Below are 15,079 nucleotides of genomic sequence, written 5' to 3' on the forward strand. Positions count from 1 at the left end.
CACAGGTCAGAGAGGGAGGGACATAGCCCTGCAGGATGGCAGGGTGGGGAGGGAGGTGACCGTCCTCCATTGTGCGCAGGGGAAAACATGGGGACCCACCCAGGACCATAGGCATCGCTCAGTCTGAGCTGAGAAGGCCTAGAAGTGGGCGGAGCGACCCAGAGCTCAGATGAAGGGAGTCTATGAGCCCTCTGGACAGAGCAGGCCAGTCAAGCCAGCTGGGACCCTGCCCTCGCCCCTGCCTGCCATCCAGGGGAAGGCCTTGGGTTCCAATCCCAGCTTTAGTCCTCGAAGGCCCTGAAGAGCCATGAAGAAGCCCACTCCCCATCACCCCCGACAGAGGAAGAAGAACGCAGAAGCCCCACACTCTGGACACAGCAGGTCCTGTCCTGGGGAATAAAGGCTCATCCATTTCCAAAGGTAGAATGAAATACAAGTTCTGTTAAAAACCAAACCAACAAACGATCACAAGTAGGGGTTGGGCTAGGTCTGGGTCGAGTCCCTTCTGCTCTGGGGGTGACCAGTGCTGGCAGAGTTGGGGGGAGAGGGGCCAGCTCTGTGCTACCCACAGTGGACAAAAGGACAGTGTGCAGCCAGTCACAAACATGCTGCCGGCTTGCCTTGCTGCATCAGGGTGGTGTGAGGTGGCAGGAGGCCTCTGCTGCCCCCAGAGTGGACACAGCCTCTGACTGGACTGTGGGTTCTCTTTCCTGTGTCCCCACCTCCTGACTCTGTACACTCTGGGGGCCCACCTGACTGTGTGTGTGTGTGTGTGTGTGTGTGTGTGTGTGTGGTGGGAGAAGGCCCTCCCGGCCCTACGTCTGTGCCTGTGCCTGTGCCCATGTGCTAGGGGTCACAGGGGCTGTAGCAGCCTCAGCGTCTGCAGCAGGGCCCCGGGCTCCGAGGCGGCCAGGTACTGGCAGCAGAGCCAGTCTTCCAGCTCCACGGTGGCCCGGTCATCCAGCGCCTTCTCAGCCAGCTTCATCATGAGCAGGGCGCGCTTCATGTGCAGCCAGTTCTGCAGGGTGCCTTGAAGCAGCTCGTGCCGTGGCCCCCACAGCAAGCATTGCAGGGCGCGCTTGGCCTCCGAGATGTGCAGCCGCTTGATGGGGTCGGCCTCCAGCAGCCGGTGGGCCAGCCGCTGCAGGCCGGCCGAGTAGAGGGACAGGGCGGGCACCGAGGGCAGGTCCTCGGCCCGGTAGTCCTGCTGCTGCAGCTGGGCCCGCTCCTCGAAGGGGTTGGGCTGGTGCAGCAGTTCATAAATGAGGATGCCCGTCTGGAACTCGTCGAACTTCTTGTACTGGGCAGCGGCCAGGATCTCGGGGGCCAGGCGCGCCTGGGTTCTCCTCTGCTGCTCGTCGGTGCCGCCACCCCGCGCCTGCTGCTTGGCCTGGAGGAAGTTGCTGATGATGAGGCGGGGCAGCGGCTGGGCCCCGGGGGAGGCCCCCGGGCAGGGCACCAGGAGCAGGTTCTCCAGGCACAGCGCCCGGTGCGTGATGCCCTGCTCCTTGAGGCTCTCCAGGCCCTGGCACAACTGCAGCAGCAGCAGGCAGACCCGTCGCTCGTAGGCTTCAGGCTCGGCCCAGTGGCGAGAGGCCGAGTCTCGCACAAAGTCTGCGGCTGTCTGGTGGGGCACCTCGCGGGTGATCACCACCACGCAGTCCTGGTCCTGGGGCTCTTCGGGGGACATCAGCATGCTGGAGGGCACTGAGGCGACAAAGTGCCCACAGTCCTGCTGCACGTTGAAGTGAACGGGCACCGACAGATCACAGTAAGAAGCCCCCTTGGACACGGGCATTTTGCAGATCTACAGCAAGAAGAGAGAAAAGTCAGGACAGCACGTCACAGGGGAAAGGGTGGCAGCCCGGGGTTCAGACCCTGGTTCTGCTACTGCCTACTTGTGGGATCCAAGGCAAGAAGCTGGGACTCTCGGGCACCCAGAGTCCTCCTCTGAAAGATCAGAGGGTTGGCCTGGCCATCCTACAATTGGATTTATAATTATGTAAGATATGGCCAGTTTTATACAGTCTTCTCAAGTTTACTCGTTCTGGTGGTGCCAAGAATCCCCTAAATATGCACCCAGGGTTTTAGGTGGGCTCCTTAACTAACCACCCACAGAACCCTGGAAAAGGGCCAGCAACGGCCACCCTGGACTATTCCCCATCAGCTCCTGGGGAGGGGTTGTCCTCTTCTCTTCTTTGGGGAATGATGGGTTGTCATGGCAGTTGGGAGGATGGCTCTGTCTCTGGGAGAGAGGTTGGACTTGAGGGTCCGCTCTGAGAATAGAGCAACAACAAGAATGTCAGGAATTCAGGATTCCTGACACCCTGACCAGGTATCGTCTCCAAAAAATGAAGTAGAGAGAAACTTCTGGGAAGACTCAGAAGGGCTGAGCTGATACCCAATATGCCCCTCAAAATGGAACAGAAACATCCAAGAAAAGCAAAATGACCAGAAAGGGGGAGATCTGAGGACCAGAAATCACACTCTCAGAATTTTAGACTTTCTCTCCTCTCACCCTGTCCACTTTAAAGGTGGGGAATCCAAGGCTCAGGGAGACTAATGGTGGTTTGCCCAGAGTCACAAAGACAGGTCCTGGGATGCTAAATTCAGCATTATTTCCACTACAACACGCTCCTTTCAAAATGAGCAAGAGAGTTCTGACCCCCTGGAAAAATACACCTGCAAAGGAGCTGAGGAAACAGTTCACAGAAAAAAATCAGACCGACGACATCAGCAGAAACACCAGAAATGAGACCAGGACTGTCTGCTGAGGATAAAACAGGGAGTCAACGCCCTGAGGAATGAAAGGAAGAGGTGAAAATGGGGTGAAATGTCCCAAGCGTGTGGCAAAGAAGGAAAGGAGCGAAATGAAGAATCCCAGACAAAGATGGTGACCAAAGATCACAAGACAGACTCAACGAAAACCAGAACTGTCTCCCGAGAAGATGGGATGGCCGAGAGACAATTGCTGGAAAACAGACCCTCAAAATTCCACAGGTGGGACAATACGTGGCATGAATGCCGGCCAAAAGGGACAGGCCTGGGGCAGCTAGGTGGCTCAGTGGATAGAGCACCGGCCCTGGAGTCAGAAGTACCTGAGTTCAAATCAGGCCTCAGACACTTAACACTTACTAGCTGTGTGACCCTGGGCAAGTCACTTAACCCCAATTGCCTCAATAAAAAAAAAGGACAGGCCTGGAAGGGAGAGCAGGGAGGGGGAATGTAGGAGCTGCGGGCCGGACTTGCCCTGACCCATGCACAAAGATGGGAATATTCTGTTTCAGGAAATCGGATTAGAAACATTCCCAGAAAGAGTGGAAAAGTTCTGCAGTCTGTCTGGAAGGCGCAGGTTGGGGGACTGGAGATCTAAAAAGAAGCAATGGAGGCATTTAAAGGGGAAAGGCACAAAAGAGAATATGTAGGAAATCCAGGAGGGAAATGGACGGGCACAGGCATTCAAGAGGAAGCAGCTCAGGCTGGCAGTGATTGGGGTCGGCTCTGGTGGCTTTCTGCTTCACTCTGGATATGGAAAATCCACCTGTGCTGGTGCTTGTTAAGCTCAGAACAAACAAAGAGAGGTCAGGGCCTCCTTACAATGCTTATCTCCCTCCCTTATTTTTTTTTTAATTTAATTTTATTTCTTTATTTGCAAGGCAATGAGGGTTAAGTGACTTGCCCAGGGTCATACAGCTAGTAAGTGTCAAGTGTCTGAGGCCGGATTTGAACTCAGGTCCTCCTGAATCCAGGGCCGGTGCTCTATCTACTGCACCACCTAGCTGCCCCCCTCCCTCCCTTATTTTTGCTGACAAACACGTGCACTAAAAAACTGTGTCCCTCAGAGCAACCAAAGCCTGGGTGCCTGAAGGGTGAGGAGCAGCTGGGAGAACACATCAAGAAAAACAATAAAGAACACTATTTTAAAACGAGGGAGAGGTGCTGGAGAGGTGCAATGGCTTCTGTTTGCAGCCCCAATTACCAAGCAGAGAGCTGGGCACTTAGTGGGCACGTAATAAATGCCCGTCTCTTCTCAGCAGTGAAATGATCCAAGACAACTCCATAGAACTCATGATGGAAAATGCTCTCCACATCCAGAAAAAAGAAGTGTGGATTCTGAATGCAGATTGAACCAGACTGCTTCTATTTTTTGGCTGTTTTTTTTTTTCTTTGAGGTTTTTCCCTTTTGCTCTGATTCTTCTTTCACAACGTGACTAATGCAGAAACATGTTTCATGTGATTGTACATATAGAACCTATATCAGATTGCTTTCTGTCTTGGGGAACGGTGAGAGAGGGAGGGAGAAAAATTGGAACTAAAAATCTTATGGAAGCAAATGTTGAAAACTCTCTTGACATGTAATTTGAAAATAATAAATTACTTTTGTGATTAAAAAAAAAATAAATGCCCATGACTGGTCAGAAATGCAGGAGATCCACACCTTTGGATCCTGACCACAGAAGAGATGACAGGCACGGCCACTGCAGGGCTTCCCTCCCTTCTCTATTTTGGTTCAGTGAGAGAGAGAAAACATGCTGGCAACACCAAACATGGGAAGTGACAGCAGAGTCCTCTAGGTCTTGTCTCTGGCTGGAGATTGAGTCCACACCGTGGGCACTGTCGGTGGTGGGGACACACTGCTCTTGTGACTTAGAGTCCTAGGACAGTGGCCTGGGCCCTGAGACCAGGAGCCTTGCTCAAGGTCACCCCTGCTTTGGGTCCTTTTGCATTTTGAGGTGAAGAGGTGGAAAGTATGCCAGGCTGGGGTGGGGGTCTGGAGTGGGGCAGAGAATGCCTGGGTTCAGGTCCTCCCCTGTCCTGCTTACTCCCTCCCTGTGTAAGCTAGGCAGTTGTCTCTTTGCCCCTGACTCAGTTTCTCCCTCTGTAAAATGAGGATTTGAGACTGGATATTACCTGAGGTCCTGTCCTGCTGTGACACTGAGATTCTGGGGAACAACATGCCCTGGGCAGGGAGAGCATGTCTGTGGGTGCCCCATCCCCGCTAGGGCATTTAGGGAAACCCTGTGACACTGTAGGCATTGCAGAGAGCCTAGTTCTCACACTGCAAAGACAGAACTTCTTTCTCCTGCCAGCTCTGTCCCAGCCAGATTCTGGGACTGGGCATGGCACTGAAACCCTCCCTGAGAGGCATCTGGTGAAGTGGAGACAAGAACCAGAACGCCTGTATTCAGACTGCAGAGTCAATGCCCACCCAGAGCCCTCAGGAAATCCCCGCACCTCCTGGACTTAACTTCCTCATCTTGAAAACGGGGATGACAAAACTTCATTCAGTTGGGTCCTGGGACCAGAGATTAGAGCCCAAAGGGGCCCCACTGTCACTGATTCCAACCTCTTCATTTACCACTGCGGGGAACTGAGGCCCAGGGAGAAGGACTCCCCAGGGTCACACACAGGCCCCAAGACCTTGAGCCGTTAAGTTCTCTGAAAGAACCAGGGACAGGGAAGATGATCCCGGAGGCCATCCCCCTAACGCCACCCCCGCTTCATGCCCAGGATTCTTCTTTTGTCTTTCTCAATCCCAGCTGGGGCCTAAGCTCCTGGTGGGCAGCAACTCGGCTCTATGCAGCTCTTTTGTCCCCTTCCCCCAGATCCTCAGTCTGCTCCATCCCCCTGCCTCCCCCATCCAGAGCCTAGACTTGTCCCTCCCCTGCTCCCTTCCTCCCTCCCCCTCCCCCTGCTCCCTCTCCCTTCTCTTTCTCCCTCTTCCTCCCCCTTCTGTCTCCCTCCCTCTGTCAGACTCAGGTCCTTCTCCCTCCCACCCTCTTGGCCTCCACCCAGAAGGCTGCCATGGACTCTCATCCCTCCACACAGTCCTTCATGCCCCTGCTCAAGAGCTTCCCTTTGCATCTTTTCAATGGCTCCTTATTGCCCATGCAATCAAGTTCAAAGTCCTAGGTATGGCCTTCGAGCCCCCCCCCTCCCCGCTTTTGTGGGGCTGCTTTCTCCTATCAGCCTCTTCTTGCTTCCTCTCAGGCAGCCCCTCTAAGGGAGGCCACCCTGGCCCAGAGCACTCTCTACCTAGAGCTGGGTGCTGGGGCCTCAGGACCTCGGAGTCTGGGTCCTGTGGGGCAATAGGGCATGTACCTTGACAGCGTAGGGCCGGGAGGGGTCCTCGGAGCAGGTGGCGCAGTAGTAGACGGCATCTCCGGAGTCACAGCAAGGCTTGTTGCAGGTCAGCTTGAAGAGGGACCAGCTGTTCTCGCTGAAGTGTGGCTCTGCTCCCTGGCTGCCCATGAAGTGGCGCTCGCACCTGGCCGCCAGGCGCACCAGGGACTGGGCATACAGGCCGCTGAGCCTGGTGTACGTGGCCTCCTTGCTGGTGATGCTGTTGAGGAGGTTGGTGCTGGAGGCGGAGGTCTGGCTGGACACGCTCAGCTGGGAAGAGGAGGGGGACCCTTGCAGCGGGGCCTCCGGGTTCCTTATGCGGGCCCCCAGCCCGGGCCCAGGAAAGCGAGAGTCCTCAGGGGAGCAGAGGCTAGTTTCAGAGTGGCTGGGGTTCAGCCGGGGGCTTGCAGTCCGGCGGCCGGGAGAGCCCTGCCCCAGAAAGAGGCCATCGGGAGAGGAAGCTGCTCGGCTGACCGTCTTCTTCTGGGGCAGCGGAGGGGGCTGCAGGGGCCCGTGTGGAGAGCCATTCTCCGAAGGGTGCCCAGGAGAGGGGCAAGGGGCCGGCTCACAGGAAAGCCCTGAAAGAGCAGAGCAAAGTCACCCCAAGTGCTGGCTGGCTTTCCAGGGCTGACCCCAAGGGGTCCCAGATCGGGCATTAGGTCACAAGGCTGTCAGTATGGGCTGGCAGGGTTCAAACTGAGCTAGAATCAACCAGTCATAGGGGTTCCATGGACCCTGCCTCCCTCTCCTCCCTAACAAAGGGGAGAGGGGAAGCAGGGAATTTGACCTTAGTGTGCTGGAGCTCTCATTTTGCCTAAGAGGAAACTGAGGCCTAGGGAAAGGCCCATGGTCAGTCACACAAAGGCTCAGATCCAAGGCAGAAAGGGATCTACTTGCCTTAGGTCAAACAGCAAGTAGGAATGGAGGGCAAGATTTGAACCCGGGTCCTCTGACATCAGAGCCAGGGGTCCTTAATCCCTCCCTGACCCTGGGGAGGGGTAAGTGCCCCTCAAGATCCCTGCCTAGGGAGGTGACCCAACTAAGGACTCAGAGGCTGCACGGGGAAGCTAAAACTGGGCCATGGACCCACTAACTCCCTGGTCATAAGAAACTTGCTGCTGAGCTGGGGTTCAGAAAACATTCCTAATACTCAGCAGACCCTGTAAGCTCCTGGAAGCCAGCTCATCTCTTTCTGGACCCCCACATTTGGCATGGAGCCTGGCACAGAGGAGCTACCCACTAACTGAGTGGGAGGCAGTGGGGAGGAGTCTGTTCAGTTCCACAGCTGGGTGACCTGGGCTTATGTGTGCTTCTGGAGTATCACTGTGGCCTCTGGGGGAGGCTGGATTGGGGGGGGGGGGGCGGGAGAGAGACGCTTGTGGAGAAGATGCAGGAATTCCCATGCCAGGGGGGACGGTGAGGACCAAGAGGCATAGATGTGCAATGTTCTGATGAGAAGAAGCACAAGGCTGGATGGTTGATTGGACAGATGGGGGAGGAAGAAGAGAAATCAGGGCTGAGCCTGAGCTGGTGGTCTTGGTTGGCAGCAAAGGATGGTGAAAGAAGGAAATGGGGAAGTTAAGAAGGGGCTGGGTTTTTTAAGCAATGAACCCTTTTTTGGGCAGGGTGAGTTGGAGATGTTTGCGGGACGTCCACCAACATCTCCAAGAGGCAGGTGGTGTTGTTGCAGGCCCGGAGAGAGGGGGAGAGGGATCTGGGAGCCAGCTCCCTGAGAGAACAGTGCAACTCTTGGGGATGGAGCAGAGGACGTGACTAAGGATGTTGTAGGAAAACTGATTCATCACATTGTTCAGAAAAATCATTCTCTTCTGGATCTGATTCTTGTTAATAGGAATTGGTTACTGTAGTAGAAAGGATGGGAACCAACTTCCAAGTACCATGAGCAATGGGATGGACATTTTCTCTGATCCCCACAACCTCTCAGACATCTCCAAAATGGAAATCATGAGCCAAAAATAAAGCAATGTCATTTGTCTCCATAGTCTAGAACACCCAGAACCCAAAAGATGAAAAAAAAGACAAATCCCAAACCTATGAACTGATACTCACTGACCCTGAGCTCGAGGCCTGTGAGGCTGCACTAGGAGACCCAAGGACCTAACACATGGGTCAGAGCTTGCAACACAACTTCCTCCCACACCCTGGTCATCCCTCCCTCTTCTTTCTAGTGCCATGGAGATCCCAGCTTCAAGCTGAACCAGTGCCAAGGCTATGGCAGATAAGTAGCACCAGCCAGGCAGCAATCTGAACCGCCAGTGCTGGGATGGACAACAGGACACTTGGGGGTGGGGGGGGCGTGTGTGTGTGTGTGTGTGTGTGTGTGTGTGTGTTCAGCACTCTATCAAGGGAAGAACACAGCATTACCAGGGCCAGTTTTGACCACTCAAAAGTCAGTTGCAGCAGAGACCTAAGCTGGTGAACCATGCAATCATGCATTACCCAGTTTGGAAGGAAGGTCAGGTGCTTTGAGATTCAGTCTCCAAGGAAACCACAATCAGAGGGGAGGGAGTTAAGAAGTGAGTGATAAGGAAAATAAGGAGGGGGTGGGGTGGGGTGGGGTGGGGTGGGAGAGACTGCAAACACCACAGATTCCAGGAAGAAATCTGAAAGACCTTGAATATAAACAGACAATTCAAGTCACAATTGAAGGAAATATGCCTCTAGATCTAATAAATAAGTCCAGGCATCTATAAATAAATACTGCAAAATAAAGGAAAAGTGATCCAACACTTATGAGACAGAGGACCTGTGTAATTTGAGAACATTTAACACGCAGTTTCTTAGTGGTTTAAAAGAGAAATGAGAATTATGAGAGCAGAATTTGTCTTGCACAGCAATAATAATGGGCAGAATCTAAAAATTTCACTCTTCAATGGCAAGCCTCACTAAAGAAAGAAAAGACAGAATAGATTGGGAAGGCAAATATAAGGAGTTAAGGACAATCTAGAAGAAGGGAAGCAAAAAACAACATTAAAAAAAATCTGTTCGCTATGCAAGCAAAACATATTGATCTCAAAGATAGGATGTGTAGAGACAACCTAAGAATAATAGGTCTCCCAGAAGAACATGAATGGTTAAAAAGCTTAACGGCATAATGCTGAAAAAAAAATACAAGAAAACTGCTCAGAACTTCTGAACATAGAAAATGAATTTCTAATTGAAAGAATTTATAGATCATCCTTTCCCCCAACGCCCCCCAAAACCCAAAACAAATCCCAAAGGTCACAAAACTCCAAGATACAATTCAATTCAGAAACTAGGTCTGCAGACCATCAGGAAAAAGATCTTCAAATATAAAGGCAAGGAAATTTGAATGACACACAAGACTATTTAGCACCCACCAGAAGATGTAGGAGGGAATGGAATAATGTGTTCTGTAGAGCAATGCAGTTCAGCATACAGCCCAGGGTGAGATAAAGCTTTAAAACCCCAAAGAGAAAGGGGCAACAAATGAGAAGCGGGGATCAGGGGGGATCGGAAGAGAGACAGTGGGAGCAGAGCCACCTTAAAAAAGGTAAAATAACTGAAGGGTTACAGCACTATGTTTAGAGTGGAAGGGGGGTGGGAATCAAAACTTGAAAAAACCCTCAATATTAGAGATATTTACTTTCATTAGAGATATAACTTTCAATGTGAACTGATTAAACAATTCAATAAGAAAGAGCAGATTGCATAAGAAAATAAAACCCCAGAAAAACCTTACAGCCCTTAAAGAAACACATTTTAAAAAAACAGACAAGTACAAAGTAAAACCGAGTGGACAGAAATGATGGGAACCTTGGGGATGGGGTGGGGGGAGGGGGAGGAAGCAGGGAACACTCCTCAGTAGAATTTGCAACAAATACAAAATCTGGGCATGATATGAACAGGCATCTTAAGAAGGGTTTTTTTTGGGGGGGAGGGGGGAGTTGTTTTTTGGTTTTTTTGCAGGGCAATGAGAGTTCAGTGACTTGCTCAGGGTCACACAGCTAGTAAGTGTCTGAAGCCAGATTTGAACTCAGGTCCTCCTGACTCCAAGGCTAGTGCTTTATCCACTGTGTCACCTAGCTGCTCCCCAACTTAAGAGTTTTGAAAGGAGATTTGATTCAAAGGGTTCAGAGAAAGGATAAGGAAGATGCCAATGGGCTAAAATGGGTGTTGGTCCAGGAAGGATGAGAATGCCCAAGAATGATATTTTGAACGCAGAAGCAGCAACTGCAAGGAGGAGGCCAGGCAGGATTTTTTTTAAGAGACCAATGTGGTTGCAAAGGGAGCTCACCAATTAACTTAGATTTTAAAAAGAAATGTAGAAGGGGCAGTTAGGTGGCACAGTAGATAGAGCACCGGCCCTGGAGTCAGGAGTACCCGAGTTCAAATCCGGCCTCAGATACTTGACACTTACTAGCTGTGTGACCCTGGGCAAGTCACTTAACCCCAATTGCCTCACCCCAAAACCAAAAAAAGAAATGTAGAGAAGGCAGAAGCAATTCATCATCAGCAAACTAGGGGAGCAGGGAAGAAATTACCCATCAGATCTATGGATAGGGGAAGAGTTCAGGACAAAACAAGGAATCTCAGAAGATCAAACAGTGTTCTACTTACGGACAATTCGAAACTTTTTGCACAAACAAAAATAATGCTGTTAAAATTAGATGGGGGGGGGCAGCTACGTGGCGCAGTGGATAGAGCACCGGCCCTGGAGTCAGGAGTACCTGAGTTCAAAACTGGCCTCAGACACTTAACACTTACTAGCTGTGTGACCCTGGGCAAGTCACTTAACCCTAATTGCCTCACTAAAAAAAAAAAGGGGGGGGGCAGTGAGGTGGCGAAGTGGATAGAGCACTGGCCCTGGATTCAGGAAGACCTGAATTCAAATCCAGCCTCAGACACTTGACACTCACTAGCTGTGTGACCCTGGGCAAGTCACTTAACCCTCATTGCCCCACAAAAACAACAACAAAAAAGAAAGAATTACGACTGGGGGCAGCTAGGTGGCACAGTAGATAGAGCACTGGCCCTGGAGTCAGGAGGACCTGAGTTCAAATCTGACCTCAGACACTTAACACTTACTAGCTGTGTGACCCTGGGCAAGTCACTTAACCCCAATTGCCTAACTAAAAAAATAGAATAAAATAAAATAAAATAAATAAAAATTAGATGGGAAACAGTTAACTGGGAAAAGCATATTTGCAGCAAGTTTCTGTGACAAAGGTCTCATTTCCAGGCTACCTACAACCCTGGTTCAAATACATAAGCCTGAAAGTTATGCTCTAGTTGGTAAATGGCCATAGGATGTGAGAAGGTAGCTCCCAAAGGAAGCAGCCCCAGATCTTCACACACATGAAAACAAGCTCTTTTTTTTTTTTAATTTTTTTTCCAGGGCAATGAGGGTTAAGTGACTTGCCCAAGTTCACACAACTAGTAAGTGTCAAGTGTCTGAGGCTGGATTTGAACTCAGGTCCTCTTGAATCCAGGGCATGTGCTTCATCCACTGCACCACCTAGCTGCCCCTAAAACAAGCTCTTTTAAAACAAGGCTAGAGGAAGGCTATGGCTTGGGTTACAAAATACAGTAAAGGGACAGCTCGGTGGCACAGTGGATAGAGCACCGGCCCTGGATTCAGGAGGACCTGAGTTCAAATCCAGACTCAGAAACTTGACACTTACTAGCTGTGTGACCCTGGGCATGTCACTTAACTCCAGTTGCCTCCCCAAAAGAAAAAACCCCACAAAATACAGCACAGAAGGAAGATAAGAGGGTTATGGAAGCATTAGTAACATGCACTGAAGAGAGGAGTCAATTCAGTACAAACTGCCAAGCCAAGCGGGACAGCTGTGAAATACACCGCTGATTCTGGTGTTGACTGGGAGAGTGCAGACTCTCATCAGCATGGGTCCTTTATTCTGGCTCTGCTTTGTATGTGGACATGCTTGTCTCATGTGGCATTTGATGTTGGGAATTTTTAAAAAAACAGAAATTAAACAAAAAGGTCGGGGTGTTAAATTCCAGGGAGCCTCGGGCTTGCTCATTCGGGAGAACTCCATACATAGCAGCTCCATGCCCCCTAGCCCACATGGAGCCCCCAAAGAACAGGGGATGTCTGGCTCCTCCCACACTTTCCCCTTTTAGCCAGAAGTCACACAATGCCCTGCATTGTAGGTCTCCCCTCCAAGGAGAGGGGAGCGACCAAGCCTTACAATTCTCCTGTATCACCCTCAGTGATTTTCATAGTCCTGCGGGCCCTGTAGGCATTTGTAATGACATCCTCACATAATTAAATACTTTAACTGAATGCATGAATGAATGAGTATTTGGATGAACTAACCGATTGCATGAGTGAACTGCATGACTTCAGTAACACTGTGCTAGAGAAGAAAATGTCGAACTGGCTAATTAACCTACCTGCAAAGCTGCTCAAAAGGGAAATAGAAGCAAGGCCAGGCAAGAGAGAATGAATGGGTGAGCGAGGGCCGGGGAGGGTTGTAGAAACAGCACACAGGGCACAGCGTGCTGACGCCCGGAATGGCCATGTAGGGCAGCCCATGAAAGGAAAAGGCCAGAGGAGGAACAAAGAAAGGCCCCAAGCGGGGCTCTGTGAAGCTAGGATGGAGGGTGACTTACTGACTGACCAGAGGGAGGAGGCTGGGCTACTCAAAGCAAACATGGCTCCTGGGAGGCCATGGGGAGCTCTCCCAGCTGCCCATCTTTCCAAAGCTTAAGGTCACAGGCCCTGGTGACTGACCTCCTCAGGCTCTGAGAGAACTGGGGTGGGCTAATTCACTGTCAGGGATGTGGGAGAGGCCATGGACAAAGGAAGAGGGACCACAGGCCCGCAGAAGGGCACACGTGGCTCCCGTTTTCAGAAAAGGAAGACAAGGAGACAATCTCTGTAAAGCCTTTATCACAGTGCCTACACGGTAGGCACAATATCAATGCTGGCTATCACCGTTATCACCACTACCACCATCATCACTGAATGGAATCCGTAAAGGAGAGGCCAGTCAATGTCATCCCAGTTGGCACTATGCCTGAAGGGACCATTGTGCAAGCTTGCTCAAGCATCTGGAAACTATGCCACAGTGATTTCCCACAATCCAGAAACCAAGAAAACACAGGTGAAGCTACCTTCAGGCTCTATAAAAGTCATCTCCTCTGCAAACAGAGATGTTGTTGATGTTGTTGCTAGAGAAGGTCATATTGATAAACCTATCCTTAAGGCAGGTCGTGCCTACCACAAATACAAGGCCAAGAGAAACTGCTGGCCTCTTGTCCAGGGTGTGGCCATGAACCCTGTGGAACATCCCTTCGGAGGAGGTAATCACCAGCATATTGGAAAACCATCCACCATTCGAAGATGCCCCAACTGGATGAAAGGTCAATCTCATCGCTGCCAGTCCTACTGGTCGCCTCTGGGGCACAAAGACCGTACAGGAGAAGGAAAACTAAAGTACAAAATCCTGACAATAAAAATTATTAGGAGAAGCCAGTGAGCTTGACTTGAGTAGAGGAAACTTTCTAGAGCCGACCATTACAGATGAATATCTACAAGGAAAATCGGTGATGACCAAGAGCCAGGCTGCCTTCGCCAAGCACATGGCATGCCATCTGAGCTATCTTTCCTGTTGGGGCCAAAATTAAGAACAGTCCATGATAATGGCTCACAGTAGATAGCACTTTGAAGGGGTGTGTGTGTGTATTCTCTTTTGGTCCTCACAACCACCCTGGGATTCCAGGAGGTGCTATTATTACCCTCATTTTACAGAAAAGGAAACTGAGGCAGACAACAGCACAGTGATTTATTTACCCAGGGTCACATGGCTTAGGAAAACTCAGGTTTTCCTGACTCCAAGAGTGGTGTTCTACCTACTGTGCTGTGTAGCTGCTAAATGTATTTGATTCAGATTACTAAATTAGTAGATGAGGGAATGGCTGTGGAAAGTTAGTGGAGAATTAAGCAAAGCTTTTGATAAGAACCTCACATTACTCTTACAGAAGATAATGCATTTGGGCAGCTAGGTGGCACAGTGGATAGAACACCGGCCCTGGATTCAGGAGCACCTGAGTTCAAATCTGGCCTCAGACAGTTAATACTTACTAGCTGTGTGATCCTGGGCAAGTCACTTAACCCTCATTGCCTCACCAAAAAAAAAAAAAGAAGATAATGCATGTGGCATAATGACAGCAGTATTGTTCAATGAGCAATTGAGAATGACTTAACTACTCTCAGCAGTGCAATGATCCAAGACAATCCCAAGGAACTAATGAGGAAGCTTACTATGCACCCCTAAAGAAAGAACTGATAAAAAGAACACTTGTGGATTGTACATATATAACCTGAATGCGATCTTGTGGAGGGGGGAGGAAAGGGAAGGAGGGAGGAAGAAATATTTGGAACTCTAAATCTTATGAAAATGAATGTTGAAAACTACCCTTACATGTAACTGGAAAAAATAAAATGAATGTTTGTTGCTAAAATTAAAATAAGAAGATAATGCAAGTAGGTGGGTTCAGAAGTCTCTGGTGGGGCGCCCCAGGAATCTGTGCTCACTCTTTCTAGTCTAAGGCTCTTTTGCCAACGGCCAGGATGAATAAAGGGACAGATGACACAAAGTTGGTGAGATGAACTAACAAAGCGGATGGCAGAATCAGGACAGAAGAGGATCTTGCCGGGATAGGCGAGTACACTGGACTGAACCTAAGAGGATGAAATTAAATTGGGATAAATGTAAAGTTGCATATTTGGATGCAAGAATTCTATAACACAAAATATAAGATGGGGTGATGTGGATGGATTGTACTGTTTTGAAGATTTGGGTCCATTCTGGAGAACAGTTTGGAACCAGGCCCAAAGGGTTATAAAATTGGGTATAACCTTTGACCCAGCAATACCACTACTAGGCCTGTATCTCAAAGAGATTAAAAAAAGGGACAAGAAGCTACCTATACAAAAATATTT

The 15,079-nt window shown here is 50.2% G+C and overlaps 1 protein-coding gene across 1 annotated transcript in view; it reads right to left on the reverse strand.

Moving 5' to 3' along the window:
- Positions 1–439: 439 nt before the first annotated feature.
- Positions 440–15,079, reverse strand: part of PRAG1 (PEAK1 related, kinase-activating pseudokinase 1) — a 44,839-nt gene continuing 30,199 nt past the window's right edge. Inside the window, exons 5-6 of the mRNA XM_043969527.1 lie at positions 6,103–6,701; positions 440–1,807 (exon numbers count right to left, since the gene is read on the reverse strand). Of these exons, the coding sequence (XP_043825462.1) occupies positions 854–1,807; positions 6,103–6,701 (1,553 nt within the window). The 3' untranslated portion in view covers positions 440–853. The remainder of the gene's footprint in view (positions 1,808–6,102; positions 6,702–15,079) is intronic.

This window comes from Dromiciops gliroides, chromosome 6 (genome assembly GCF_019393635.1).
Source record: "Dromiciops gliroides isolate mDroGli1 chromosome 6, mDroGli1.pri, whole genome shotgun sequence".
Taxonomy (NCBI): domain Eukaryota; kingdom Metazoa; phylum Chordata; class Mammalia; order Microbiotheria; family Microbiotheriidae; genus Dromiciops; species Dromiciops gliroides.